We start from the raw sequence: 27,106 nt of genomic DNA on the forward strand, positions 1-27,106 counted from the left end.
TAACCTATCATTTTGATGGATCCCACAATAGAAAATTCATCGGGCATAGATTTATACCGGGTGATTTCAATTCACCTAAAAAACATTCCCCTCCAATGAGGGATATTTGAGAATGGGGATATTTGGAGAAATATCCCCTCCAAATATCCCCTATTGGAGATGCTCTCACAAGTAGTGTCACTATTTGAGAGCCACGTCATAAGTAAGTGTCGTCGTCTGAATTCTTCGAGCACAGATCTCCTGGACCACTTTTTTATGGTCCAGGGGATGTGCCACTTGCATTTGCGATCAGATCGCGGCCGCGATCCAACCGCAAATGGTTGCGATCCTTTCCTGAGTTCATCGTATCCACCAGATTATAATTTTTGTTCGGAGAGGGCGGCTGGAGGCTGTCCGAAAGCCTCCGGTGATGAATAAGTGGCCAGGTTACTGGGCGTCAGCCGTCCGTTCCGAACAAAAACTATAATCTAATGGGGACGATGAATCCAAGAAGAGATTGCAATTATTTACAATTAGTTCACAACCATGATTCAATCATAAAAAATGGTCGAGGAGATCGTGCCTTCAATTCTTCCGATGTCACAAGTAAGTGTCATTATTTGATAAATTACGCATCTCCTTCCGTGTTGTTGTACCATTTAAAAGACTAGGAAGAGAGAACGACACTTGTGTCCCTTTAACGGCGCGGCGGCGATGGCCCGGTGCGTGATCTTTAACGATTTCCGTGTCCTCTTTAACGCTTTCGCCAGGTTGTTTAATTTGTCGAGCACTACTACCGGACGTTCCACAGCAACCCGCACGCGCTCGGAGGGCTCTACCTGGACTACTCCATGCTCACCATTATTGAGGGCGAGAATATCCAGGGTGCGGCTGCAATTGCCGCTAAACTCACTTCTCACCCCTTCCAGCTGTGCGCCCATGCCATCTCCACCGTCGATTCCCAACCCTTAGGACATCCTGGTGGTGTTCTTGTCTTCGTTAGCGGATCCCTCCAACTTGGCGGCGAGCAACATCCTCACAAGTTCAGCCAAGTATCTCGTTTTTTACCCGTTTGTGGATTCTAAGATTTGTTTCTATTTCCATGCTTATCATAGAAGACAAGTGCGAAGTTACGAGAGCGCGTACCTGCGCAAAGGAGAGGACCTCCCTTTTTATATGATAGTGCGTACCTCTGGAGCCTGACTGATGTCAGGGAATGTCAGGTGTCAGGACCTGTCTGGTGATGGAGGACGCGTGACACTTTTTTGTGGATTGGAAGAAGGTTCCATTCACATATTACCACAGACCATTGGAATGTTTCCTGACATACAGTAGTTATTCTCTGACAGACGGTTACGATTCCTTGATCTGGTTGTCGTGTAGCACCTTCTGTCACGATCGGATATAACTAGGGCAGCTCAGGATAATCTGGATATAACCGAGTTGTGACAACCTGACCAGTCAGAGCAGGTCAGACCTCACCCCGATTGCTCATCCTTATTCAGATCTGGTATCCTGATCTGTAAGCACTCAACTGGGAATTATGCGTCTGAAGACACCAGGCAGTCCTACCTCTTCTTTCCCTAGCTGTTGACTGCCACGTCCTCCTAACTGTTGCCTGCCACTTCCCCTTGACTTCTGTCTACCACGTCTTATTGACTTCTGACTGCCACATCTCCTTGACTTTTGACTATCACGTCTCCTTGACTTCTGACTGTCACGTCACCTTGACTCCCGACGACCAGTGTTAAATATCAACTCCAACCCAAATAAAGGATAAAACTTATCCAATAAAAGATAAGAGTTACAGATAAGATTTACTATTTAATTATTTATTTTTCTAATAGATAAAGATGACGACTTGGTAAAAGATAAAATTAAATATGTGGTCAAGAGTATTTTTCTCATTTCATAGATAAGAATTAGAATTTCAATGGCTAGGATTTAATTTAATTGAACGGTCCAGATTGTATGAAGAGTACTATAAATACTCTACCTTGTATTTAGTTTCAATGATCAATCAAGTATCAATTTGTGAGTCAAAGTTTTTTTTTGTTTTTCTTCTTTGTCTTAGCATTGTGAGTGATTTACAAAAAAGGTGTTGTAGTGTTGTTATTGTTAGTGTAAGACAAGTAATTTATTTACTTGTTTGTTGGTCCAATTTTCAACAATTGGTATCAGAGCCAAGTTAATCAGGGATTATTCTTGGTGGAGCTATCTTAGATTGTAAGGAGTTTTATGCTTTACAAGTTTTTTAATCAAACTTGTTTGATATAATCAAAGCTTTTCGACGTGATGGGGGACCTTCAAGTAGTAGGAGGTATCAAGAAGCTCAACAACAAAAACTACAACACGTGGGCAACATGCATGGAGTCTTACCTACAAGGTCAAGATCTTTGGGAGGTTGTTGGTGGTAGTGAAGCTACGCAGCCGGCAGAAGACGCCAATGGCATTTTGCGAAAATGGAAGATTAAGGCAGGTAAAGCAATGTTTGCCTTAAAGATCACAATTGAAGAAGAAATGTTGGAGCACATCCGAGATGCCAAAACACCAAAGGAAGTGTGGGATATCTTTGCTACACTTTTTTCAAAGAAGAATGATACAAGATTGCAACTTCTGGAGAACGAGCTATTGTCAATAGCGCAATGTGACAAGACGATTGCCCAATACTTCCACAAGGTGAAGTTGATATGTCGCGAAATTTCAGAGCTAGATCCATCAGCTCCTATTGGGGAAGCAAGGATAAAAAGAATAATTATTCATGGTTTGAGGCCAGAATATCGAGGATTTATTGCTGCTATACAAGGATGGCCAACACAGCCATCGATTCTTGAATTTGAAAATTTACTTGCAGGTCAAGAAGCTATGGCTAAGCAAATGTGAGGACTCTCATTAAAAGATGAAGAAGAAACGCTCTACGCCAACAAAAATAAAAGCAACTTCAAACGGCACACTGGCGGATCTAAAAAGGATGGCGACAAAGGAAAAATCTATCATGGGAATGGAGGCTCTCGTCCAGGGGGAGCCTCGAAGAATTATGGTGATCGTAAAAAATTTTCTGGCGAGTGCTACAATTGTGGGAAGGTGGGCCACATGGCAAAAGATTGTTGGTCCAAGAAAAGGTTCGTTCAAAACAACACGGCTACTTCCAATTCTAAAGAGAATAGCGAAGATGATTGGGATGCTGAAGCTTTGATGGCCTACGAAGATGACAAATCCGCGGCCCTCAGCGACGTCGAGGGCGACGATGATCCCCTCCCTATTGTCCTCCCTTCTTCCTCTGCCAGTTCTTCCTCGGCCTCGGAGCAGCGCATCCGCGACCTCCTCGCCGAGCTCGAGAAGGAACGCAGCGCCAGGAAGGCCGCCGAGGGCACCTTCAGCCGCCTCAAGTCCATGGCTCATGATGCAATCCGTCAGGGCGATGATGCGCTCCGCGAAAGGGATGAGGTCGTTAGGAGGCGCGACGAGGCCCTCCGCGAAAGGGACGAGGCATCGCGATCCGCCGAACGCACCGCAGCGGAGCTCGCCGATGCGATCCGACTCAGAGACGAGTCCATGAAGCACAAGGACTCACTACGGTCCGAGATGGAGACTGCCGCGCAGATGCTCCTTTCCGGCATCGGCAAGATCTCAAGCAAGGTCAGCGGGTACAAGAACTTCTCCGCCTCCGGTGGTCTACCGACTTCCCAGAAGTACACCGGTCTTCCCTCCGTGACCTATGGCGTTATCAAGCGAGCGCATGAGATCTCCGAGGAGCTTATGAAGAAGATTGACGCCGCCTCGAAGGCTAGGGATCAAGCCAGGGAACAGGTTGAGCAACGAAATTACGAAATCACAATTGAAATTTCGCAGCTTGAGGCTGCAATTGTGACTCTCAAAGAAGAAGTCTCCAAGAAGAGCTCGGAGCTGCAAAACCTGGAGCATGTAGCCGCTGAGAGGGGGGCACGGATCTCAGAGATCGAGAGTGAGATGTCCAGACTGACACAGCTAGGAGATCATGACACCAGAAGGTCAACAACTGGTTACTTATTTAAGCTTGGTTCTGGAGCAATTTCTTGGTGCAGCAAGAGACAACCAACTGTATCATTATCAAGCACTGAAGCTGAGTATCAGCAGCAGCAATGGCAGCTCAAGAAAGCACATGGTTGATTCAACTATTAAATAACCTACATCAACCAGTTGATTATGCAGTTCCAATATATTGTGACAATCAATCGGCAATTCGTTTGGCGGAAAATCCGATCTTTCATGCAAGAACTAAATATGTTGAAGTGCACTATCATTTTATCAGAGAAAAAGTTCTCCAAGAAGAAATTGAGATGAGACAAATCAGTACAGATGATCAAGTTACAGATTTGTTCACAAAAGACTTGAGCGCCAGCAAATTCAAAAGGTTTCGTGATCAACTCGGCATAGTACAAAGGGTTGGTGTTGAGGGGGAGTGTTAAATATCAACTCCAACCCAAATAAAGGATAAAACTTATCCAATAAAAGATAAGAGTTACAGATAAGATTTACTATTTAATTATTTATTTTTCTAATAGATAAAGATGACGACTTGGTAAAAGATAAAATTAAATATGTGGTCAAGAGTATTTTTCTCATTTCATGGATAAGAATTAGAATTTCAATGGCTAGGATTTAATTTAATTGAACGGTTCAGATTGTATGAAGAGTACTATAAATACTCTACCTTGTATTTAGTTTCAATGATCAATCAAGTATCAATTTGTGAGTCAAAGTTTTTTTTTGTTTTTCTTCTTTGTCTTAGCATTGTGAGTGATCCACAAAAAAGGTGTTGTAGTGTTGTTATTGTTAGTGTAAGACAAGTAATTTATTTACTTGTTTGTTGGTCCAATTTTCAACAACCAGGCCCTACCATTATTCACCGTATCACTGAGACTTTAATTGTTTGTGAGGAATTTAACCTAGAAGAAGTTGATGAATTTTACACATTGCAAGTGGCGGAAGATATTATAATTGAAGAGAAACCTCGATCTCAAATTGGAGATGAAACCGAAACGGCTAATGATAAAGTTTATGACGATTATGGAGTGGATGAAGTGCTTGATTATGATCTTTTATTCGTTCCATATTCTTGTTCTGTCCAGTAAGATAATTTTAAATTTTTTATCAAATTATATCAATGATAGACCATTTAAAAAAGACCTAGAAGGCAGGACCGAAAAGATTTGTGAATCAGTTTATGATGATGTCGATGAAAAAAAAGGAGAACAACATCTTTATTATTAAGTTTGGAGTAGAACAACACTATGTCGGAGCTCGAAGTAGGCAAAATTGCTTCATCAAGTGGCGACAGATCTCTGGATATATTTATTGTGAACATCTCCGCCGACCAATTTGCATCCCTGGCGGCCGCCAGCTTATTATGATTGGTGTTATCAGCAAGATTCATCAAGCTGCTAGGACCAGAAAAGTCTTGCAGCAGTTCAAGCTCTTCTTTTGTCTAGGGGCAACCCTCTCCTGTAGATATTCCTTGGGTTGCTCTAATTGGTCAATCTGTTTCAATTGCTTCGGCATGGGCTGGATCTATTGGATCTGAAAGTTCACTTGAAATAGCATGGAGAGCTGAGACCGAAAGTCTTCAAACTATACTTACTGGAGCTCCACAAAATAATCTCGGAAGAGTAGCGTTAGTTGATACACTTTCCAAGCAAATCCGGAGTAGAATGAAGCTCAAACTGCCAAACCTTCTTTCATGATTACAGTCAAGTCGCAGATTGTGCAGGATGAGTTGTTTAGACTTGGTGAACAAATGGTGGAGAGTGCAGAGGTACCAGGGATATTGCCTTAGAGCTTTGTCGAGAATTTGAGGACAAATTTCTTCAACACGGTGGCAAAAGACGAATACATTCGCCCCCAGTACAAAATTTCTTCAACACGTTGCCATTGGTGAGGGTGCAGATTGGAAAATTGTTGCTACATTTGAAGGAAACTTCCCTAGCAGAATAAAAATACAGCTTCCACTTGATAGACTCAAATCAATAAAAGAGAAAATAGAGAAATTCTCAAAGGACGTGAAAATGGACAAGAGCAACGTCCATGATGTCGTGAGCCTCGGAGGATCAAAGAGGATTTCAAGAACTACTAGTGGATTTTGTTGATTTAATTCTAGATGATTTTTCTCATGGGTTATCATATGAAATTACACTAAACTCGAAGATAAGTCCTTTCAACTCAAGATGACATACAGGAAGGTCCAAAAAATTTTATCATTATTTTTATGATTTTTTTTGTATTCAAGGTATTTTCAGTATTTTAGGTATTTTTAGTAATTTTTATCTTTTTATATTTTATATTTTGAATCAGTTTAGAGATTTTAGGATCGTGAATCTATTAATATTTTTTTAGAATTTTTTCTTTTATTTTTATTTGATAGAAATTGAAGTCTATAGGTTGAAATTTATTGAGGAATATCTTATGTTATTATATAAAATTTCTTTTTATTGGGAAATCCTAGAGGATGGTGATTTTCCCTTCTTGTCTTCTTCTTGATTTCTCCTTCTCATCAGCCCGTAAGATAATCGTTATCTTGCTTGGATTAAGTGATTATTAATAAAAACCTTCAAAAGTATATATAGACCCAAAACTAAAATATAAATGTTTAATGAAAATAAATCAAGCTAACGATTCTCTTAATTCATTATTAGAATAAATAAATAAATTGGAATTGGTACCTTCGAGGAAAATCTAGATAATTATGTTTGATAAAGTTCGATTTCATATTCCGTCAAGTGTTTTATTTCAATGTGTTGTTTCAATGACCCATAGTCGCTGCCCACTTAAATTTATAGGAGGTTTTGTAATTTTTACATTTTATATGTAATTCTCCAAAAAAAAAAATGATATTCTCAAAATGTTTAGTAAAAAAAAGACAATTTTAAAGGAAGAACATCCAAAACCTAAGAAGTACTATCATTGATTCTTTCTTGTGTCTTGGGTGTAAGGATTTGTTTGAGTTTATCGTTGTGTTCTCATTTAGTTAACTATTTTCTTGTCCTTTCGAGATCAAGATGATGAACCTCCTCAATTCCATTATAATTATGAAAACGATTGAGATTTTGGAATTGAAAATGAAAGTAGATGTGACAAAAGGCCAAACGTTCACCCCAGGACCAATACAGAGGTAGGTAAATTACGATGATTGAAGAAGCAAGTAGATGAGGGGTGAGTTACACGGGGTGCAAGGATTTACACCTCGCCAACCCTAAAATTTGACCCTAAGACATCATATCGTAAATAACCATCCACTTATCGCCTCAACTATGTCCATGGGGGCACACCATTTAAATATTTCTAATGAGATTCTAGAGAACATGATGTGGAAATGATAAAATAAGTGAGCTCATTATTTATAAAGTAGTAAATACTAAATCATCATTAATAAAAAATGGTTAAATAATCTTAACCATTAAAAAAATAAAAATAAAAATCCCCTCTCCTAAGAGTTAGAATGGCCCATTAACAATTATACTATAAAAAAGCACAGAATCAGCAGTTAACCGTCTGACTAATTATGATTCAGGCCTGTTGACCCGATTATGGGCCTAGCTATTTGTGCTCCCTTTGACTACATCAGTAGCTATGGATAGGTGTGGGATCTTTATGCATTCCCTTGCCCTCTCGCTAAAGTACAGATTCTTTGGTCCGTAATTTCTAATCCCTTTCTGATCTCTATCGTAATTTGCACGGTGAATTACGATCAAAATCAGGCCAAAATTAATTGTGATCTCCTCTGCATTCACCTTTCCACTTAGGTTATAGTTTTGGGCCGAGCCAGGTGGCCGGAGACCGCTAACGGTAGGCAGGTCACCCCCTGGTTGGCACCATACAGTCCGCCCACAGCTGACAGTCTTAGGTCGTCTGATTCGACCTAAAACTATAACCTATGTGGGAAAGTGAATCCAAAGGAAATTATAGTCAATTTTAGCTGGATTCCAATAATAATCCGACGTACAAATTATAGAAGAGGTCAAGAAAAGATCAAGGATTACGGATTAGAGGGTCTTAACTCCCCATTTAACAGACTAGGAAGAGGGAACGCCACTTGTGTAGCGAGCGATGGACAGGTGCGTGATCTTTACGGATTACCGTTTCCTCTTTGATGCTATCGCCAGGGTGTTCATTGAGCACTACACCGGACGTTTGACAGCAACCCGCAGGCGATCGGAAGGTTCTACCTGGATACTCCATGCTCACCTTGAAGGCAAGAATATACAGGGTGCGGTGCGTCTGCCATTGTCGCTCAACTCACTTCTCACCCCTTCCAGTAGTGCGCCCATGCCATCTCCACCGTCGATTGCCAACCCTCAGGATCTTCTAATGGTGTTCTTGTCTTCGTTAGCGGATCCCGCCAGCTCAGTGGCGAGCAACATCCTCGTAAACCAAGTATCTCTTTTGTTACCCGTTTGTACACTTTAGGGTTTTTTTTTTTCTATCAATCGATTAATCTAGAAAGACCGTCCACTGCACAATAGTTTCCGACCGTCTAAAAATAAATCAAGAAGCATGAATAGCAGCCAACTTCCCAGATTGTCTTCCTAGAATTTGTTTCTATTTCGATGGCTCCATCACCATCTATTATTAATATTTCCTTTCATTTACTTTTTGATCCCGGCAATGTGTAATGATCAGTTCCTCCCATGAATAATCAAGAAATTAAATGGAAATATTCGAGGGCGTTGGCTATTTATACGGGCTTAAGAGCATTCCTATCTTATTTAAAAATTTTATCTTAAATTTTAAATAGAATTTTACATGTGCTATTCTATCTATTTTTTTAAATTTTATATTTATAAATAATATTTTTCTAAATTTATAATATTGATTTCATTTCCTAAATATTATAAAGTAGAGAGAGAAAAAAAAATAGGGAAATTGATATATGGTATAGTAAAAATTGAATATTCAAATTTAATAAAATAACTTTTTACTCTAAATTATATATTTTGGATAGAAAAATTGATATGGATATTCTAAGAGGGTTAAAAATGAATCCGACAATCCGATCCAATCCAAGTTGATCAGAAAAAAAAAAAATCAAATTCAACTTAATTGGGAATTTTTGGATTTAGCTCGGTTAGGGTTGGAGGATTTTTGGATTAAAAATTTTAGGCTCGGATTCATATTGATATAGGTTGACATGAATTTAATGAATTTAGGATTAAATTAAATTTTATTTTTAAAATTAATATATTTATATATATATTTTAATATCAATGTTTGTATAATGATAATATATTAAAATAAAAGTGAAGAATTATAAGAAAAATAGTAAAAAAAAATTATTTTAAATTGGATTATTTGGGTTGAATTCAAATTGATTTATGAATTTCAGATTGTACTCAAGGTCGAATTTAAATTAAATTTATTTAAAAAAATTCTAACTGAATCTAAATCTGACCTGACCTTTATGCTTTTAGATTTGATGGTCAACCAAAAATTTCTACAAGATCGAATCCATCATCTCTCCCTAATTAATTGGTTAAAAAAATTAGATACTGAAATACTTTAAAAAAACAAAAAAAATTAAGAAAATATAATCAAACACGTGTAACAAAAATTGTAAATGAGCCGGTGTGTGATATTTTCTCGACATCCATAAGATTTTTATGAACCATCGCATCAAACTTGATCAATTATGATAAAAAGATGAATACATTTGTCTCTAATGTTTTCATCCATTTATTTCAGGATCAATACGGAAAAGATAATTTACGAGTGACTATTAATCTTTGGAATAATGATTAACAGATAAGAAAAATATTTATCTTGACTTTATCAAAATTCGAATCCCAAATTTTATCAAACTTATCAAGACTCAAGATCCGGCTGTGCCGGCTTCCAATTAAGTTATGTCGATGTCTAAGAAGGTCAATGTTGATTTTATATTGACTTCACTTTTTATGCCCCCCTCGTTTCGTACAGTCGCCACTATTCCCTGCAGGTTGTGCAGATCGTATGTGAATCGGCGGTTGAACAAAGGCACGGCATCTCAGATAGTGGATAAATTTGGTATACAAATTTGTAGGTATCTATGATATGACAATGGTGATGACCGCGTATGCTCATGGCTTGCTTATCACCGTTATCGTTCCTTCGGATGAGTCTAGTGGTTAGCGCATGAAGTGTTATCATAATGAGGTATGAGATTTGAAACTTGATAAAATCGAGGTATATACCTTTCTTATGTGCTAGTCACTATTCCAAAGGCTAGTAGCCGTTCATGATTTACCTTCTCCGTATTGACCTGAGACGAATTAACGGGGACATTGGGACGAACATATTCACCTTTTGACACAATTACTTATCACCCCCAAACAAAAACAAAAAAAAGCTCTATAAAAATAAAAAAAATAAAAAAAAAAGTCGACGTCGCTCTCAGCTCTATAAAAAAAAAAAAAAAGTCGACGTCGCTCTCAGCTCTATAAAAACACGTATCTCCTTCCTGCTGCTTACCATTTAAAATTAAAGACTAGGGAGAGAGAACGGCACTTGTGCCCCTTTAACGGCGCGGCGGCGATGGCCCGGTGCGTGATCTTTAACGATTTCCGTGTCCTCTTTGACGCTTTCGCCAGGTTGTTCGTCGAGCACTACTACCGGACGTTCCACAGCAACCCGCACGCGCTCGGAGGGCTCTACCTGGACTACTCCATGCTCACCATTGAGGGCGAGAATATCCAGGGTGCGGCTGCAATTGCCGCTAAACTCACTTCTCACCCCTTCCAGCTGTGCGCCCATGCCATCTCCACCGTCGATTGCCAACCCTCAGGACATCCTGGTGGTGTTCTTGTCTTCGTTAGCGGATCCCTCCAGCTCGGCGGTGAGCAACATCCTCGCAAGTTCAGCCAGGTATCTCTTTTTTACCTGTCTGTACATTCTAGGATTTGTTTCTATTTCAATGGTTTTATCACCACCTATGTTTGATTAAGGAAATATAATCAAACATGTCATAGATAAATGATTGCATTTTTGGATGGCTTATTTGTAGGCTTTCTTATGATTCCAGCTGGTGCGGGTGGTATTATTTAGTCTACTTTCAAATCCATTTTTTTTTATGGTTTTTTTTTTTTTTTCTAAATTTCACTTTTTTAGATTACGTTCTACTGATGGCTTAAATTGAGTCTTTTGTCGTACATCAATTTCACAAATATTGGCACATGTTACCGATCATTGTTTTGTGAAAACTCTCTTGTCATTTGTGATTGTTTGATATGCTAGTAAATGTTTGTGAATTCCTTATAAGATTAAAATTTCATTGAAAAGGGTTTAGATGCATGTGTGGAGATCAGATGAATCTAGTTGGATTTGAAAGCTTTCGAGTTCACGATTTAGATGTTAGATTACTCTTATCTTTACATGATCATATTCCGGTTTGATGGTTGATTTAGATAATCATCATTTTTGTTAAGCTGCGTTTGTCTCAACTGTTTAGGATGCTTAGATGAATTTAATCCCCCATTTGAACTTCATTCAAGGTGATATCACAAGTGATATTTAAATCAATTAAATTATTTTTATATTGACCAATGGTTTTCTGTCTCCATTATTCGTTTTTGAATAAATTTATATTAACTCAATTTATTTTCTCTTATTTTATCACCTAATTGAGCTGCATCTAAAAACTTCCAAATACTAGAATTTCTTATTTTTATCCTTTATAGTAACTCTCTATCTATCTTAGCGTTTTCATCTCTATTAAATTCAATTTTTGTACAAGTTCCCTAACTTCCTGGAACTTTGATCCATGAAGTACTGGTGATCAAATCAATTGTCTTATAAACTTTCCTTTTACTTAAGGACCATTTGACATTCACACAGGAATCCAGAGGTTGTCTTCATTTCAAGGATCTATTCTTTACGCTATTACATTATATCTTTATCAATATCCCCTTGTTGACTAGAGATTTTGAGATGCCTAAACTATTACAATATTCATGTCCATACACCTTAATAATTCCATATTTTTTCTTGTTACTGAACTTAAACATTTTCTTCCTAAAGTTTTTGTCTATAATTCAAGCTTCAAATTTAATCTGATTATGCATAAGTGACCACCTAAAAGAATTTTGAAGGGGGCTACAAAGTGACCTTATTTGACATATAGAATTTACATATGCATATTGCTTCATTAAATTAATTCAAGTTAAACCAAATTCACTTAGAACCTTCAGCTATCTTATTTAGTAGCTTGCAATGCTTAATTGTTAAATTAAACACTTGTTTCACAAGTGATGAATACTTTAGACATCAATAAAAATGTCTTCTAATATGTAATACTGACTACAAATGCCTCCGCATAATACATTGAGTAATGTTTTGGGTCGACTATATACCATTTGCATAAACTTTCTGAAATTTTCTTGCATATGCTTTGTTAGCTTATCTAGTACCATTGTTAATGATTTAAAGTTGTAGTTATGAAAATCATTTTTCCCAATGACTTTGACTCTAGTTGTGACATTATCATACAATCTTTTATCGCATGTTGTCCAAATAGGGACTTTTTTTAGATTATAATGATTTATCTGAATTTATTTTGACTTAGTTTCAGCCCATTGTTATTGTTATTGCAGATTGACATGAATACTTATGACTAATATAAATGTACAAAGCATCAGGTAATTATATAATTAGTAACCAATTTGGTGATTGTTAGCATACATAATAGGATGGCTTTTCTTCAGTTCCATAGACATGTTTTTACCTTCTGCTCTGTTTTACTATGTTCCTTTCTCTGTCTATGCCATGTTTTACATTGATCTTTCAATTTGCGTTTGACTCGAGATTTACCTGTGCTTGAAATTCTGCAATATGTTTATATCACTTGATTATAGAAATTTGTTGAAGAGCTGTTCCATTTTTGTTTGTTAATTAGATCTATGAATTTGTTTTCATTTGCATTATTTTCAATTCCTGAGATGTTAAACACTTCTAGTTGCTTCGATTATATATTGAAGAATGTTTTAGAACATCAAACCTAGCTCTTGATTGTTATTTTTAGTTGATTATATTGGTAATTGTTAGATCCTTTGCTTTTTTAAAATTAATCTCTATTTGTATGTTCCATTATCTAATTAATCAATGACTTGTTAATCAATGTTGCTTTTTTTTTTTTGTAGATGTTTCATCTGATTCCGACACCTCAGGGGAGCTTTTATGTGCTCAATGACATATTCCGTCTCAACTATGCCCAAGTCTATTAATGTATATGTGATCAAGTAGACATTTGTTTGACAGAATGATGCAGTATCATCGTTGGTTTGTCGGGCTTTTCTATCTGAAGTTTAGTCTGAAGATAGTTGAACTTTTCTTTTCAGAACTTTGGGGATCAAGCGATTGTTTTTGACATCCAGTTTCATTATTGATGTCCCATGATGACGTTAAATTTTTATGATTGAAAGCAGTGTTCTTTCAAATAAATTTCCATGATTATAAGTAATAGCTAGTTGCAGTGAACTCTGCCCTTCTGTGAGGAGCGACTGTTTTTTGTCCTAAAGTTGTAAGTTATAAGAATAAGTTTGCAATAGCTTAAGTTGTGGTTGAGTGTGCAAAAGCTTGTCTATTTTATTTATAATTGTTATGGTAGGTTATAGCAGATTATAAACGCTTAGCTCTAGAATGAGATTGTAGGAGTCAGACTGTGATTTTGTTTGAATTTTGGCTTGTACTTGAACTGATTGAGTTCAGTTGGCGTAGGAAAAACATGAGAGTGTTAAGGGTTCACAGATTTTAATTGTTTAGATCGATTGGGTGTGTAGATGGATTTTAATGTTGGGTGAGTAGAGGAGGAGCCTGTTCTAAAGGTAGATGAGTTGAAGTGGAACAAGGCTGAAGGAAGTAGTTAAATTGGGATCAAAGATTGTCTAAGTTAAGAATATTGAGCATTTACCGGTAAAGGGTGGCTTTTTATAATTGATACTAGTGATCGTGCACACACGTCGTGTGTGTAATATAATATATTGAAATCACATTAACCATTTATAATAAAATTATATTAATTAAAGTATTTTAATATTAAAAGTCATTATGTTAAAGTAGGTAACTTTTGAAAATCTGAATTATTTGGATCTTTGAAATTTTAAATTGTTTGGATTTTCGAGTGTCACCCTTATAACTTCCCTATGAAAAAAATTAATTTAATTTAATATTATACTTATCTTAGTAAAAAAAATAAAATAAAATATAATTTTTAATATTGTCGGCTTAAAATATTTATAGAAGTTTCTTTGATCATAGTGTTGTCAATTATAAGATGTGAGACTAAAGAGAACTATATTTTTTTTATATAAAACAACCAGAAAAAATTAATGATGAAAAAAATTCATAATAATATGTCGCAGCTGAGTCTCGAACTCTAGATCACTGATTGTTTCGCTTGTGGAATTACTAATAAAACTTGAAATTATTTTTAATGGGTATAGAAAAAAAGATATTAACCTAAATTCATTTTAGGCTTCATCAAAATTAGTTAGTAAAAGAGGGAGATTTTTAATAAAATAGTAAAATATATATCATAACACGCATCAATAGTATTTTTAATAATAGAATGCTTTAAAAATAATTTTCTTCCATAATACTTAATTTATTTAAAAATATTTTTCTTCCAAAATAAAAAATTATTTTTTATTTAATTTATTCATAGGGCAGCCCAAAATATAAATGGGCCGGTGCGTGATCTTTACGCATTCCCTTGCCCTCTCGCTCGCCTATTTAACAGACGGTGAAGAGGGAACGGCACTTGTTTCCCCTTTGACGGCGTCGGAAGCGATGGATCCTGATGCTGTCGCCAAGGCGTTCGTCGAGCACTACTACCGGACGTTCGACAGCAACCGGCAGGCGCTCGGAGGGCTCTACCAGGACGGCTCCATGCTCACTTTTGAGGGCGACAAGATCCAGGGTGCGGCTGCCATTGTTGCTAAGCTCACTTCTCTCCCCTTCCAGCAGTGCGCCCATGCCATCTCCACCGTCGATTGCCAACCCTCAGGACCTCCTGGTGGTGTTCTTGTCTTCGTTAGCGGATCCCTCCAGCTCGGTGGCGAGCAACATTCCCTCAAGTTCAGCCAGGTATCTCTTGTTTTTACCCGTTTGTGCATTCTAGGGTTTGTTTCTATTTCGATGGTTCCATCACCACCTATATTTGAAGCATTCATGTCATAGATAACTGATTTCATTTTTGGGTACCTTATTTGTAGGCGTTCTTATGATTCCATGTGCGGGCGTTCTTATGTCTCTTATTCAGTCTACTTTCAAAACTCAAATTTTTAATTTTTATTTTTGGCCTTTTAAATTTCACTTTTTTATATTTCGTTCTACTGATGGATTAAATTGAGTCCTTTGTCGTGCATCAATTTCACAAATATTTACATATGTTACCGATCATTGTTTTGTGAAAAATCTCTTGTCATTTGTGATTGTTTAATATGCTAGAAAATGCTCTTGAATTCCTTATAAGATTAAAATATCATCAAAAAGGGTTTAGATGTGTGGAGATCAGATGAATCTAGTTGTATTTGAAAGTTTTGGAGTTCATGATTTAGATGTTAGATTACTTGTATCTTTACATGATCATATTCCAGTTTTATGTTTGATTGAGATAATCATCATTCTTGTTAAGCTGTGTTTGTCTCGACTATTTAGGATGCCTAGATGGATTATATCCCCCAACTATTTAGGATGTCTAGATGAATTTAATCCCCCATTTGAACTTCATTCAAGGTAATATAACAAGTAATATTTAAATCAATTAAATCATTTTTATATTGACCAATGGTTTTTTGTCTCCATTACTCGTTTTGAATAAATTTATATTAATTCAATTTATTTTCTCTTATTTTATCACTTAATTGAGCTGCACCAAATTACTTCCAAATACTAGAATTTCTTATTTTATCATTTATAGTTACTATATATCTATCTTAGCATTATCATCTGTATTAGATTAAATTTTTGTACAAGTTCCCTAACATCCTGAAACTTTGATCCACGAAGTATTGGGGATCAAACCAATTGTCTTATAAAATTTCCTTTTACTTAAGGGGCATTTGACATTCAAACAGGAATTCAGAGGTTTGTCTTCATTTCTAGGATCTCTTCTTTATGTAATTACATTATATTTTTATCAGTATCCCTTTGTTGACTAGAGATTTTGGGATACCTAAACTTTTACAATATTCATGTCCATCCACCTTAATAATTCCATATTTTGTCTTGTTACTGAACTTAAACCTTTTCCTTTCTAAAATTTTTTACTTTAATTCAAGCTGCAAATTTAATCTAATTATGCATAAGTGACCACCTAAAGAATTTTGAAGGGGATTACTAAGCGACCTTATTTGACATATAGAGTTTACATATGCATATTGCTTCATTAAATTAATTTAGGTTAAACCAAATTCAGTTAGAGCCTTTGGCTACCTTATTTAGTAGCTTGCAATGCTTAATTGTTAAATTAAACACTTGTTTCACAAGTGATAAAAATACATTAGATATCAATAAAAATGTCTTCTAATATGTAATATTGACTACATATGCCTCCACATAACACATATGAGTTATGTTTTGGGTTGACTATATCTAATATGAAATTTTCTTGCATATGGTTTGTTAGCTTATCTAGTACTATTGTTTAAGATAATGATTTAAAGTTGTAGTTATGAAAATCATTTTTCACATTCCCAATGCTTTGACTCTGGTTGTAACATTATCATACAATCTTTTATTGCATGTTGTCCAAACAGGGACTTTTAGAATCATGGAGTTAGACACGCAAAGTTATGAGCATTCCATCTACATTAGTGCATTTTCCCCTTTTTGTCTCCATATATTTTCCAATTTACATAATGTTATTGTCAAGGTCTACTTCATATCTGCAATAATTATCTCCCATTTTAGGATACTTTTGTTACTTATGATTATCTACCTAATTTTCCGTTACTTTGTGAGCAATGTATCTAATTACAAAATGCTCATAAGAGATGGCTCGCATGTTATGAATAAATTATTAGAAGGTCTACGTGAACCATACTTAAAGGGATCAAAGTTTGTCATGATTCAAATTACTAGATGGAACAATTCGTGAACAGCATTTCATAGGTGGAATGTCTGGCTCACATGATTGGGATGATCTCACTCACTCACACACACACACTAGCTTATATTAATTTATCTGAATTAATTTTGACTTAGTTTCAGCAAATTACTTAATTACAGAGTTACTGTTATTGGAGTTTGACATGAATGCTAATGACTAATATAAATTGACAAAGCATCAGGTAATTATAAAATTAGTAACCATTTGGTGATTGTTAGCATACACGATATGATGGCTTTTCTTTAGTTCAATAGACATCTTTTTACCTACTGCTCTGTTTTCCTATGTTCCTTTCTCTGTCTCTGCCATGTTTTACATTGATCCTTCAATTGGCATTTGATTAGAGATTTACCCATGCATGAAATTCTGCAATTTGTTTATATCACTTGATTATAGAAATTTGTTGAAGAGCTGTCCCGTTTTTGTTTGTTAGATCTATGAATTTGTTTGCATTTGCATTATTTTCAATTCCTGAGATGTTAACACTTCTAGTTGCTTCGATTATACATTGAAGAATGTTTTAAAACATCAAACCTAGCTCTTGATTGTTAATTTTATTCAATTATAGTGGTAATTGTTAGATCCTTTATTTGTTTTAATTAATCTCTATTTGTATGTTCCATTATCTAATTAATCAATGGCTTGTTAATCAATGGTGCTTATTTTTGTAGATGTTTCATCTGATTCCAACACCTCAGGGGAGCTTTTATGTGCTCAATGACATATTCCGTCTCAACTATGCCTAAATCTATTAATTTATCTGTGATCTGTGGCTGGTTCACGGCAGGGCCACCTGTCTGATCAATTAGACCTTTGTTTGACAGAAGGATGTTAGTATCAGCATCGTTGGCTTGTTGGGCGTTTCTATCTGAAGCTTAGTCGGAAGATAGTTGAACTTTTCTTTTCAGAACTTTGGTGCTCAAGTGATTGTTTTTTACATCCAGTTTCATTATTGATGTCAGACGACGTTAAATTTTAATGATTGCAAGCAGTGTTTTTTCAAATAAATTTCCATAATTATAGGTAATAGCTAAGTTGCAGTGACACTTGCGGTATTGAACTCTGGCCTTCACTGTTTTTTGTCCTGAAGTTGAAAGTTAAAAGTAATTTATAAGAGTAAGTTTGCAATAGCTTAAGTTGTGCTTAAGTGTGCAAAAGGTTGTCTATTTTATTTATAATTGTTATCGTAAGTTATAGCAGATTATAAAAGCGATTTTGGTTGGTTGGGTGGCTATTGCTTGAACTGGTTTAGTTCAGTTAGCGTAACTAAAATGAGAGTGTGAAGGGCTCACAGATGTGAATTGTTGAGATTGATCGGGCAATTTGCTTATTTAGTTGATGGATTTTGTTGGGTGAGTAGAGGAGCTGCCAAGCTGCAAAAGTTTTAGATGAGTCGAAGCGGAACAAGACTGAAGGAGGTAGTTAAAGTGGGATGTCCAAGTTAAGAATAAAGAGAATTAATTTATGATTTTGATGGCATGTGAAGAATAATTCGAAAATTGTTTGTGCTATAAGATTTATTCTAAAAAGTATTTTTGTTACACTTAAAAACTTCAAATGTTCAAACTTGTGTTAAAGTTGAAAAGGGAACAAATTTTTGTTTTTCATAACACAATTTAATTTGTAAATGCATCGTGAAAATTCGACATAGGAAGTACTACATTCAAATTTGTGAACAAAATTTGATCACGATATATATAAAATATGACGTATATCTTATATTTTTATCTTGTTTATAATATATGTTTAAAATAAAATAGTATATTTTACTTATTCTGCAAGAGCTCGAGTCAATGCGATTGCAGTTCCAGTTCCAGTGTCCACTGGCACTTTCAAGGCAATTTGGCTCCGAAACACCAGCACGTCCGTTTCCTCGTGCATTCTCTTCGGGCTTTTACGTTCATTTTGGACAGTTTTTCCTTTCTTCCGGATGGCCCTCAATGTTCCACCACGAAAGTTTGATTTCAAGTAAAGGTTTTAAATGATAGCAAACACCCGTTCGATCAAGATCGTACGGTTCCTATCTATTGCTTGGGAGAGCGACAACGCTTTATTCGTCGTTTGCGATCTCCAACGTACCTTCTGGAACTCTTCCGAGTCTAAAAGTACCCACCACCACCACCGGGCTCCGCCAGTAGAAATCGTCTTCAAGAGACGAAATTAACGCCGGATCCCACCCATGACGTCTGTGTTATGCACGACGAGTGCTAGTCTCCGCCTCCTTCCTCCGCCATCGAATGCCTGCCGGAGCCCATTCTGCAGCTTACTAGCCTTATCTGTCTCCTCCGGGAGCCGGTCCTCCGGCGAGAGAATCAGGCCCTTGAGATTGCCGGAAACCCTGGGTAAAAAGAACGATCTCTTCCTGTCGAAGAGGGTCGAGCTCTCGATAAACGTGTCCAGGTCTGTCGTCGTCAGATGTGAAGCTCGCAAGGATGGAAGGGTACTTCTAGTTTCCGGTCTCTGTTGTTTGTTTACATGATTATACTGGTTTTTAGATCTATTTATCGAAGCAGATTTTGATAAGTGTAGCTGCATATTTTACCAACTCGTGGTTTATAAGTATTTCTACTGATTTATTATACTAGATAGCCTAATACTGCTTATACAGACACGCAATGCTTTATGGTTTCAATCGCGTTATTATTTTTTTATTGGAGAATCGACACCTTTGTGATTATTCCGAGCGGCCCGGGAGGGATTGACATTAAGGTTTGGGAAAATAATAAAACATAGTAATGAATCTGTCTTGCATGTGATGTATTAGACGAGGGTAAATTAGGTCGTTAAACTTTACAATCTATGTACCATTTGATCATTAAACTTAAGAATTTTGCATGTTTCATTTATAATGTCTTATTGCTGGCAAATCTCATCATTAAGGACTATATATTTAGCATATTTCAGTGTTCACAATGTTTGCTAGTTCTTACTTCTAAGTCTAGGAAAATCAAACACGAGGACATACTGCATTGCCCAAATTTATCTTTCAATATGTTAAATGTTAATAAATAATGTCTTTCAAACATTTCTTATCAACCTCTGATTTACTGGCTTAATTGGTTTTATCCTTGCTACTTTTGTTTTCTGTGGAACATCTGCGTCATTTAGTTTCTTCTCAATGAAACTACAACTGATACTGACTTATATCAGTATTTGATTTCAAGTCGAGACAAAAGACTCATCCCATTTTTTGTTCTTGATAGATCACTCAACAAGAATTCACTGAGATGGCTTGGCAAGCTATTGTTTCATCACCAGAAGTTGCAAAAGGAAGCAAAAATCAGATAGTGGAGACAGAACATTTAATGAAATCATTGTTGGAGCAAAAAAATGGGCTTGCACGTCGCATCTTTTCCAAGTCAGGAGTTGATAATACTAAGCTATTAGAAGCTACTGATAGATTCATCCAGAGGCAGCCTAAGGTAGTGTTTATAATTTTTGCCCCTTTTGGGCATTTTAGTCTGTTTATTATATTAATCTTCTACACACATTTAGTAAATTGATATAAGATGGTAGCTTCTTCTAGTGATAGGTGTTTCTTCTGGTGGTTGGTACTTCTTTGTCTCTTCTACTTATTTTTACTAGTCAATTATCTATACTGGTTCTCTCCTTTATTTCAATTAGAATCTTGTTTTTTTAGCTAGACTTGTAGTTTTATGATTTTTTTTTCTGATGCATGTTCTCATCAAGTTGCACTGTTATGACTGTGATGAATTTCTATCAATTGATGATTATTCTGTTTCTTTTTTCCCTAATATTTCTTTCTTTATTGTTTGCCGTCATATTGGTTCTGTCAGGTCCTGGATGAATCTGCTGGCAATATGTTAGGTCGAGATCTTGAAGCTTTAATTCAGCGAGCCCGAGAATACAAGAGGCAATTTAGTGACTCTTTTGTATCTGTAGAACATCTTGTACTTGGTTTTGCAGAAGATCCACGATTTGGAAAACAACTCCTCAAGGATTTTCAAATTTCATTGAATGCTTTAAAATCTGCTCTTCAGGCTATAAGGGGACAGCAACATGTTATTGACCAAGGTAGATTTTCTTAGCGTCTTTATCATGATTATCAACATAATATATTCCATTGGTTATCTTGGTTGTCCTGTTTTTATGATCCATAAACTTCCCCAATCCGGTTATAGACTGACAAATGAGTTATTTGTTGCTGTTCTTGTCATGCATTTCTAGGTCCCTCTTTTATTATTTCTTTTTTATATTTTTCTTGTAGCAAGTGCAAAGTGGCATCGTTTTCCTTTGCACTTGGCCTTTATATATTTTGTATGTAAAATAGCATATGGTAAGTTGTACTTCGTTTCTGCATTTGCTGGTTTTCTCTTACCACTTTTTTTTTTTAATGATAAGGAGTTTCCTCAATATCTGAAGTTCTAAACCGTATCTATCTTTCAGTGTGTAACCCTAAATTAATTCTGTTATTAGAAATTGTGCACTGATTGAGAGTAAAGCCTAAACAAGTCTATATTATCACTATTGACTGATACTTGGGCTGGCGGTATAGATTGTAGACCTATCACATTCCTGGGATAGTTTTCTGGTTGGAACTATTTATCTCAGTACAAGGATGCTTATTTTTATGTAGGGAGATTCTGCCAGAAACCAGAGTGGAATGGGCATTGGAAATATTCAGATAACCAATTTAGTCCATTTCTGGTTGTTGTGGGATAATAGTGAGAGTTTACAATGCCATCAAGTGTGTTCTCAACCTATGTAGTTTTCTATAATTAGCTTGGAATTGAATATTTTTCTATAATTAGCATGGAATTGAATATTTTGATAGGTTGTTGAAGTCTAGAAGTTAATGTCAATTTTGTCATGAGCCCCGTTTTTGAGAGTGTCTTCCTAGATTCCAAAAATATGGATAAGCCTCATTCTAGGTTTTATTTTTCTATTGTCTTCGACATGTTACATACTGGATGGATAATACTTATTTTGACTATCAGATACACATCTTAATGTGAATGTCTTTTGATTAAGAAAAAAATATATCAACTAAAATCATAACAATTGGAATCATTATGTTATGAAATGAATCAAAGCTGTATTTTGTGATTGTTAAATATTTGGAATCTGGGTTCAAGACTTAATACCTTCTGAAACTGCATTCAGTACTGTCTAGTGTGAAGATTATATTTTAATCTACTTCTGTTGGAGTTATTGAGGCTAATGTTGGAAAACAACTCCTTATAACAGATCCTGAGGGGAAATATGAAGCATTAGAGAAATATGGAAAAGATTTGACTGCTATGGCACGTGAAGGGAAACTTGATCCAGTCATCGGAAGGGATGATGAAATTCGTAGGTGCATACAGATCTTATCAAGGAGAACGAAGAACAATCCTGTATTGATAGGCGAACCTGGTGTCGGAAAAACTGCTATATCAGAAGGGTAGGATTGGTTTTTTCTTTTCCATAATATTTGAAAATTTATGCAGAATGTGTTTAACTCAATTGGATAATATAATCTCCAACTTTTTCCTGTTGAATGACTAGAAAAAAGGACTAATGCTACTCTTTGATTAATCAGGCTTGCACAAAGGATAGTACAAGGAGATGTTCCACAGGCTCTGATGAACCGCAGGGTAAGTGTAGCTCAATTTCTCATCTCTAGTAAAAGAAATAAGAACCCAGTTATGCAAAGTTTTTTTAGATGGAAGGTAGTGAAATAAGCAGTTTGTCAATTTCATGTGCGCTACACTGGATGACTAGATCTCCCATGTTCTTTCTTTACTCAAGTAGATCGCTGCAGAATTGCAAATTATAACAAACTGCATTATATGATGTTGCTGAGTCGATTAGTAAAACCTTCCTGATTTGAAATCTGTTCTTGGATTGTTCACTTTCTTAATTACCATTTTTTTCATACTGATGTAAATGGTGATTCTGTTGCATGATATAACTTATACAAGGAATTGCTTCATCCTAGTAATTTTTTGTTGGCTTCTCATGGTACAGATATAGGTCGCTTGAAGATGCATCCGATGCAAAAAAAAAAATGTTATTTGCCATGACTAGAAGGATTTCTAATCTTATTTATTCCTTGGCTTATTCTGTCTTTGTTATCTCTTACATGACCAAGTTTACTAATTTCGTTGCAAACTTGATATGGACCATAAACTTCAAAGACAGTCTTGTTTGAGAAAGTTAGCTACATTATCTGTTTGTCACTTTGAAACCCATCTCTTTTTCTTCTTTCAACAAGCCAGATCAAGCTTAACAAACTAAGACTTTGCCTTGCATGCAGTTGATTTCCCTTGACATGGGTGCACTCATTGCTGGGGCGAAGTATAGGGGAGAATTTGAAGATAGACTAAAAGCTGTACTAAGAGAAGTGACAGAATCTGATGGTCAGATAATCCTTTTCATTGACGAGATCCACACTGTCGTAGGGGCAGGTGCGTAGAATGTTTAATTATAATCATATTGTGTCTGTTAATTGGTGGCATATTTCTTTTAAAAAAAATTCATAGTTGAATTTTCTAATTTCATCTATTATGGGAAGATGAACAGGTGGATTTTTTTTTGTATATGAATAATAAAAATACTAACGATATTTTGTTAGTTGGTTGGAGTACAATTACACGTGGTTGATACCAGCTCTCGGTTCTTGTCAACTTGTTTCATGTTTGCTTCATACTAGTGTTTGCTCCTTATGAAAAATGAATAGGTTACATACGAGATTGCAATGAACTCCTTTCTAATCTCTTTTATGTTATGACACTTGTAGTTGGTTTCAGATGATCCAGCATCTCATTTGAGGTTTTTCCTCCATTTCTTTTTATTGTATACTCTTGTATTGCATTTCAAGCAGATACTCGAGCAACTTATATGTTGGATGTCTAATTCCAAGAGATTAATATTGTCTTTTCTACTTCAGGTGCCACAGATGGGGCCATGGACGCAGGTAACCTTTTGAAACCAATGCTTGGACGTGGAGAATTGCGCTGCATTGGTGCCACAACACTTGATGAATATCGCAAGTATATTGAGAAAGATCCAGCTTTGGAGCGTCGTTTTCAGCAAGTTTATGTTGGTCAGCCTACAGTAGAAGATACAATATCAATATTACGTGGATTGCGTGAGAGATACGAGCTTCATCATGGTGTTTGCATATCTGATAGTGCTCTTGTGGAGGCTGCTATTCTTTCTGATCGCTATATAAGTGGCCGCTTTTTGCCAGACAAAGGTAAATAAATCCTTCATATGTTTCTGTACAATTCTTAACCAAAATCACATTCTTATCTACGACATTTATGGATTTTCAAATTACTCTTTACTACAGCAATTGACTTGGTTGATGAGGCAGCTGCCAAGCTAAAGATGGAAATAACATCTAAACCAACTGCTCTTGATGAAGTTAATCGGTCTGTGTTGAAGTTAGAAATGGAACGGCTCTCTTTAACTAATGATACTGATAAAGCTTCAAAAGATAGATTGAACCGCCTTGAAACAGAGCTTTCAATGTTGAAGGGGAAGCAGGCTGAACTTACTGAGCAGTGGGAGCATGAGAAAGCAGTGATGACAAGAATTCAATCAATAAAAGAGGAGGTTTGTACGGCATAGCCTTTGTTACTCTCCCTAGTTGATAAAGCGCATTCATTGCAGGGCCTTGAGGGCCCAAATAAGCATTGTTCCACCTGCATGTAGGGATGCATTTATCTTTATGAGATATTGTTTGTAGCCTGCAGGTTGTAGTTCTTCTGGAAAGCTATTTGGTTAAATCATTAGAACTGAAATCTCTGACTACTGGTTCCTGAATGGTTAAAAAAGACCTCTAGATGTCCTGCTTTGATCATTTATGAGGTTTTCTAGTTTCCACTGCTTAGAACTTGGAATCTGATCAGCAATTAATAGTTCGCTTAAACTATTGTAAAAACAACTTCCTTTTCCAAGAAAATGAGTCCTGTGAGCTGAGTAATATTAACATTGTTTGGTTTCTCTTCACAACTTTTGTATTTTCCAGATGCTAATTACTATATTCTAGAACTCAACCAATGAGTTAGTTATTACTTTGGATTAAAATCGTTAATGTGATCTGTTTCTGACTAAGCTTTCATCACAGATTGATAGGGTGAATGTAGAAATCCAGCAGGCAGAGCGTGAATATGATCTTAACCGGGCAGCTGAATTAAAATATGGAAGCCTTAATTCCCTACAGCATCAACTTCAAGGTGCGGAAAAGGACCTAATTGAGTATCAAAGTTCTGGAAAATCAATGCTTAGAGAAGAGGTAACTGGAAATGACATTGCAGAAATAGTCAGCAAATGGACAGGTATTCCCGTATCTAAGCTGCAACAATCTGAGAGAGAAAAGCTACTGTATCTGGAAGAAGAAATTCACAAGCGAGTTGTTGGTCAAGACCCAGCCGTGAAAGCTGTCTCTGAGGCTATCCAACGGTCTAGAGCCGGTCTCTCAGATCCCAACCGGCCAATTGCTAGTTTCATGTTCATGGGACCCACCGGAGTTGGTAAGACAGAATTGGCAAAAGCACTTACTTCTTATATGTTTAACACAGAAGAAGCTTTAGTGAGAATAGACATGAGTGAGTACATGGAGAAGCACACAGTTTCAAGATTGATTGGAGCCCCACCAGGCTACGTTGGATATGAAGAGGGGGGGCAGTTGACTGAGACTGTTCGCCGGAGGCCTTATGCAGTCATATTGTTTGATGAGATTGAGAAGGCACATTCTGACGTGTTCAATGTTTTCCTTCAGATTCTGGATGATGGTAGAGTGACTGATTCACAGGGCCGGACAGTGAGTTTCACAAACACAGTTATAATTATGACATCAAATGTTGGTTCCCAGTACATCTTAAATATGAACAATGACTCAGAATCGACGGATTCTGCATATGAGGCTATCAAGCAGAGAGTGATGGATGCTGCTAGGTCCATCTTTCGTCCTGAATTCATGAATCGTGTTGATGAGTATATTGTTTTCCAGCCCCTCGATCGTGAGCAAATAACCAGCATTGTGAAGTTGCAGGTATGGATTCTGATTATCATAACATTATTTTCAGAGGTACTTGGCCATTATAGCTATCGATATATCTGATATCACATCTTTTATGGAGCTTGAAAAAAATAACTACTACTTAGTAGTTAGTACACGATGAACCATTTAATAGATTTTGTATCGTCAGTATAAACCAACTTTAGCATTTCATGCTTCTGCTACTCACTATAATTAAATTGCGTGAGCAGTTGGAAAGAGTGCAAAAGCGAGTTGCAGATCAGAAGATCAGAATTCAAGTGTCTGAAGCAGCCGTGGAGTTTCTCGGAAACATTGGGTACGATCCCAACTATGGCGCTAGGCCAGTGAAGCGCGTCATTCAACAGAACGTGGAGAATGAACTGGCAAAGGGTATTCTGAGGGGAGACTTTAAGGACGAGGATAATATATTGTTAGACACCGAAGTCACAAATTTCTCCAATGGTCAGCTTCCTCAACGAAGGTTAGTGTTCCGGAAGAAAGACCCAGTTGCTTCTTCAGTTAAGTCTCCATTCGAGGGTCAGGAGGCGGCCTTGCCTAATCGTTGACCGCGGATCTCTTTCTTCAGTGTCATCATGCAAAGAGCTAAACCCAAACTAATGATGATCCATAAGCTAACTTTTCTAATTGTCATATAGCGAAGTACGATGAAATAGTTGATATCGTATAAATTTGAGAGATCTCCACTTTTCTGCATTCACTTTTCCACATCGTGCTATCATGTTTTTGCTACGGAAGCAGTTCTATTTGAGAGCAGGCAGTTGAATTCTGCAATGTATTGATTTCATATGCCCAAAGAAAGATTTTGAAATGTTATCTTCCTTCCCGATTTATATATTTTATTCTTCTAATACGTTAGGATTCCTGATACGTTAGGACTCCTTGAGCTTTTTGTGACTATCGTATCCTGATAGCACTAGAGTGGTGAGAAATCTGTCCTGTATGATATTCAAATAGTAGTTTTATAATTCTTAATAATAATAATAATTTCATTTTTTTGGTTT

At 36.4% G+C, this 27,106-nt stretch overlaps 4 protein-coding genes across 4 annotated transcripts; all 4 read left to right on the plus strand.

The window, feature by feature from the left end:
* Positions 1–693: 693 nt before the first annotated feature.
* LOC122023231 (nuclear transport factor 2B-like) lies at positions 694–1,064 on the plus strand. Its single transcript, XM_042581306.1, has 2 exons — positions 694–749; positions 791–1,064. Exons 1-2 carry the CDS (start codon positions 694–696, stop codon positions 1,062–1,064), a joined length of 330 nt encoding a protein of 109 aa, XP_042437240.1.
* Positions 1,065–10,521: 9,457 nt separating this feature from the next.
* LOC122023232 (nuclear transport factor 2B-like) lies at positions 10,522–13,205 on the plus strand. The gene is made up of 2 exons (XM_042581307.1): positions 10,522–10,851; positions 13,122–13,205. Exons 1-2 carry the CDS (start codon positions 10,522–10,524, stop codon positions 13,203–13,205), a joined length of 414 nt encoding a protein of 137 aa, XP_042437241.1.
* A 1,514-nt stretch (positions 13,206–14,719) lies between these two features.
* On the plus strand, positions 14,720–18,096 carry LOC122025366 (nuclear transport factor 2B-like). The gene is made up of 2 exons (XM_042584171.1): positions 14,720–15,066; positions 17,764–18,096. The coding sequence occupies exons 1-2, from the start codon at positions 14,770–14,772 to the stop codon at positions 17,836–17,838; spliced, it is 372 nt and encodes a 123-aa protein (XP_042440105.1). The 5' UTR covers positions 14,720–14,769; the 3' UTR covers positions 17,839–18,096.
* A 1,078-nt stretch (positions 18,097–19,174) lies between these two features.
* On the plus strand, positions 19,175–26,923 carry LOC122022649 (chaperone protein ClpB3, chloroplastic-like). Its single transcript, XM_042580701.1, has 10 exons — positions 19,175–19,532; positions 20,296–20,514; positions 20,890–21,127; positions 22,301–22,496; positions 22,635–22,689; positions 23,352–23,502; positions 23,985–24,293; positions 24,390–24,655; positions 25,170–26,096; positions 26,315–26,923. Exons 1-10 carry the CDS (start codon positions 19,272–19,274, stop codon positions 26,648–26,650), a joined length of 2,958 nt encoding a protein of 985 aa, XP_042436635.1. The 5' UTR covers positions 19,175–19,271; the 3' UTR covers positions 26,651–26,923.
* The last annotated feature ends 183 nt before the right edge of the window (positions 26,924–27,106 follow it).

Source organism: Zingiber officinale, chromosome 9B, assembly GCF_018446385.1.
Source record: "Zingiber officinale cultivar Zhangliang chromosome 9B, Zo_v1.1, whole genome shotgun sequence".
Taxonomy (NCBI): domain Eukaryota; kingdom Viridiplantae; phylum Streptophyta; class Magnoliopsida; order Zingiberales; family Zingiberaceae; genus Zingiber; species Zingiber officinale.

Bases quoted from the DNA above. Each gene is read 5' to 3' on its own strand.
- LOC122023231 (XM_042581306.1), top strand. From the start codon at position 694: ATGGCCCGGTGCGTGATCTTTAACGATTTCCGTGTCCTCTTTAACGCT. The intron at 750-790 runs GTTGTTTAATTT...GACGTTCCACAG, and splicing joins CTCTTTAACGCTTTCGCCAG to CAACCCGCACGCGCTCGGAG.
- LOC122023232 (XM_042581307.1), top strand. From the start codon at position 10,522: ATGGCCCGGTGCGTGATCTTTAACGATTTCCGTGTCCTCTTTGACGCT. The intron at 10,852-13,121 runs GTATCTCTTTTT...TTTTTTTTGTAG, and splicing joins ATCCTCGCAAGTTCAGCCAG to ATGTTTCATCTGATTCCGAC.
- LOC122025366 (XM_042584171.1), top strand. From the start codon at position 14,770: ATGGATCCTGATGCTGTCGCCAAGGCGTTCGTCGAGCACTACTACCGG. The intron at 15,067-17,763 runs GTATCTCTTGTT...TTATTTTTGTAG, and splicing joins ATTCCCTCAAGTTCAGCCAG to ATGTTTCATCTGATTCCAAC.
- LOC122022649 (XM_042580701.1), top strand. From the start codon at position 19,272: ATGACGTCTGTGTTATGCACGACGAGTGCTAGTCTCCGCCTCCTTCCT. The intron at 23,503-23,984 runs GTGCGTAGAATG...TTTCTACTTCAG, and splicing joins CCACACTGTCGTAGGGGCAG to GTGCCACAGATGGGGCCATG. The intron at 26,097-26,314 runs GTATGGATTCTG...TTGCGTGAGCAG, and splicing joins CCAGCATTGTGAAGTTGCAG to TTGGAAAGAGTGCAAAAGCG.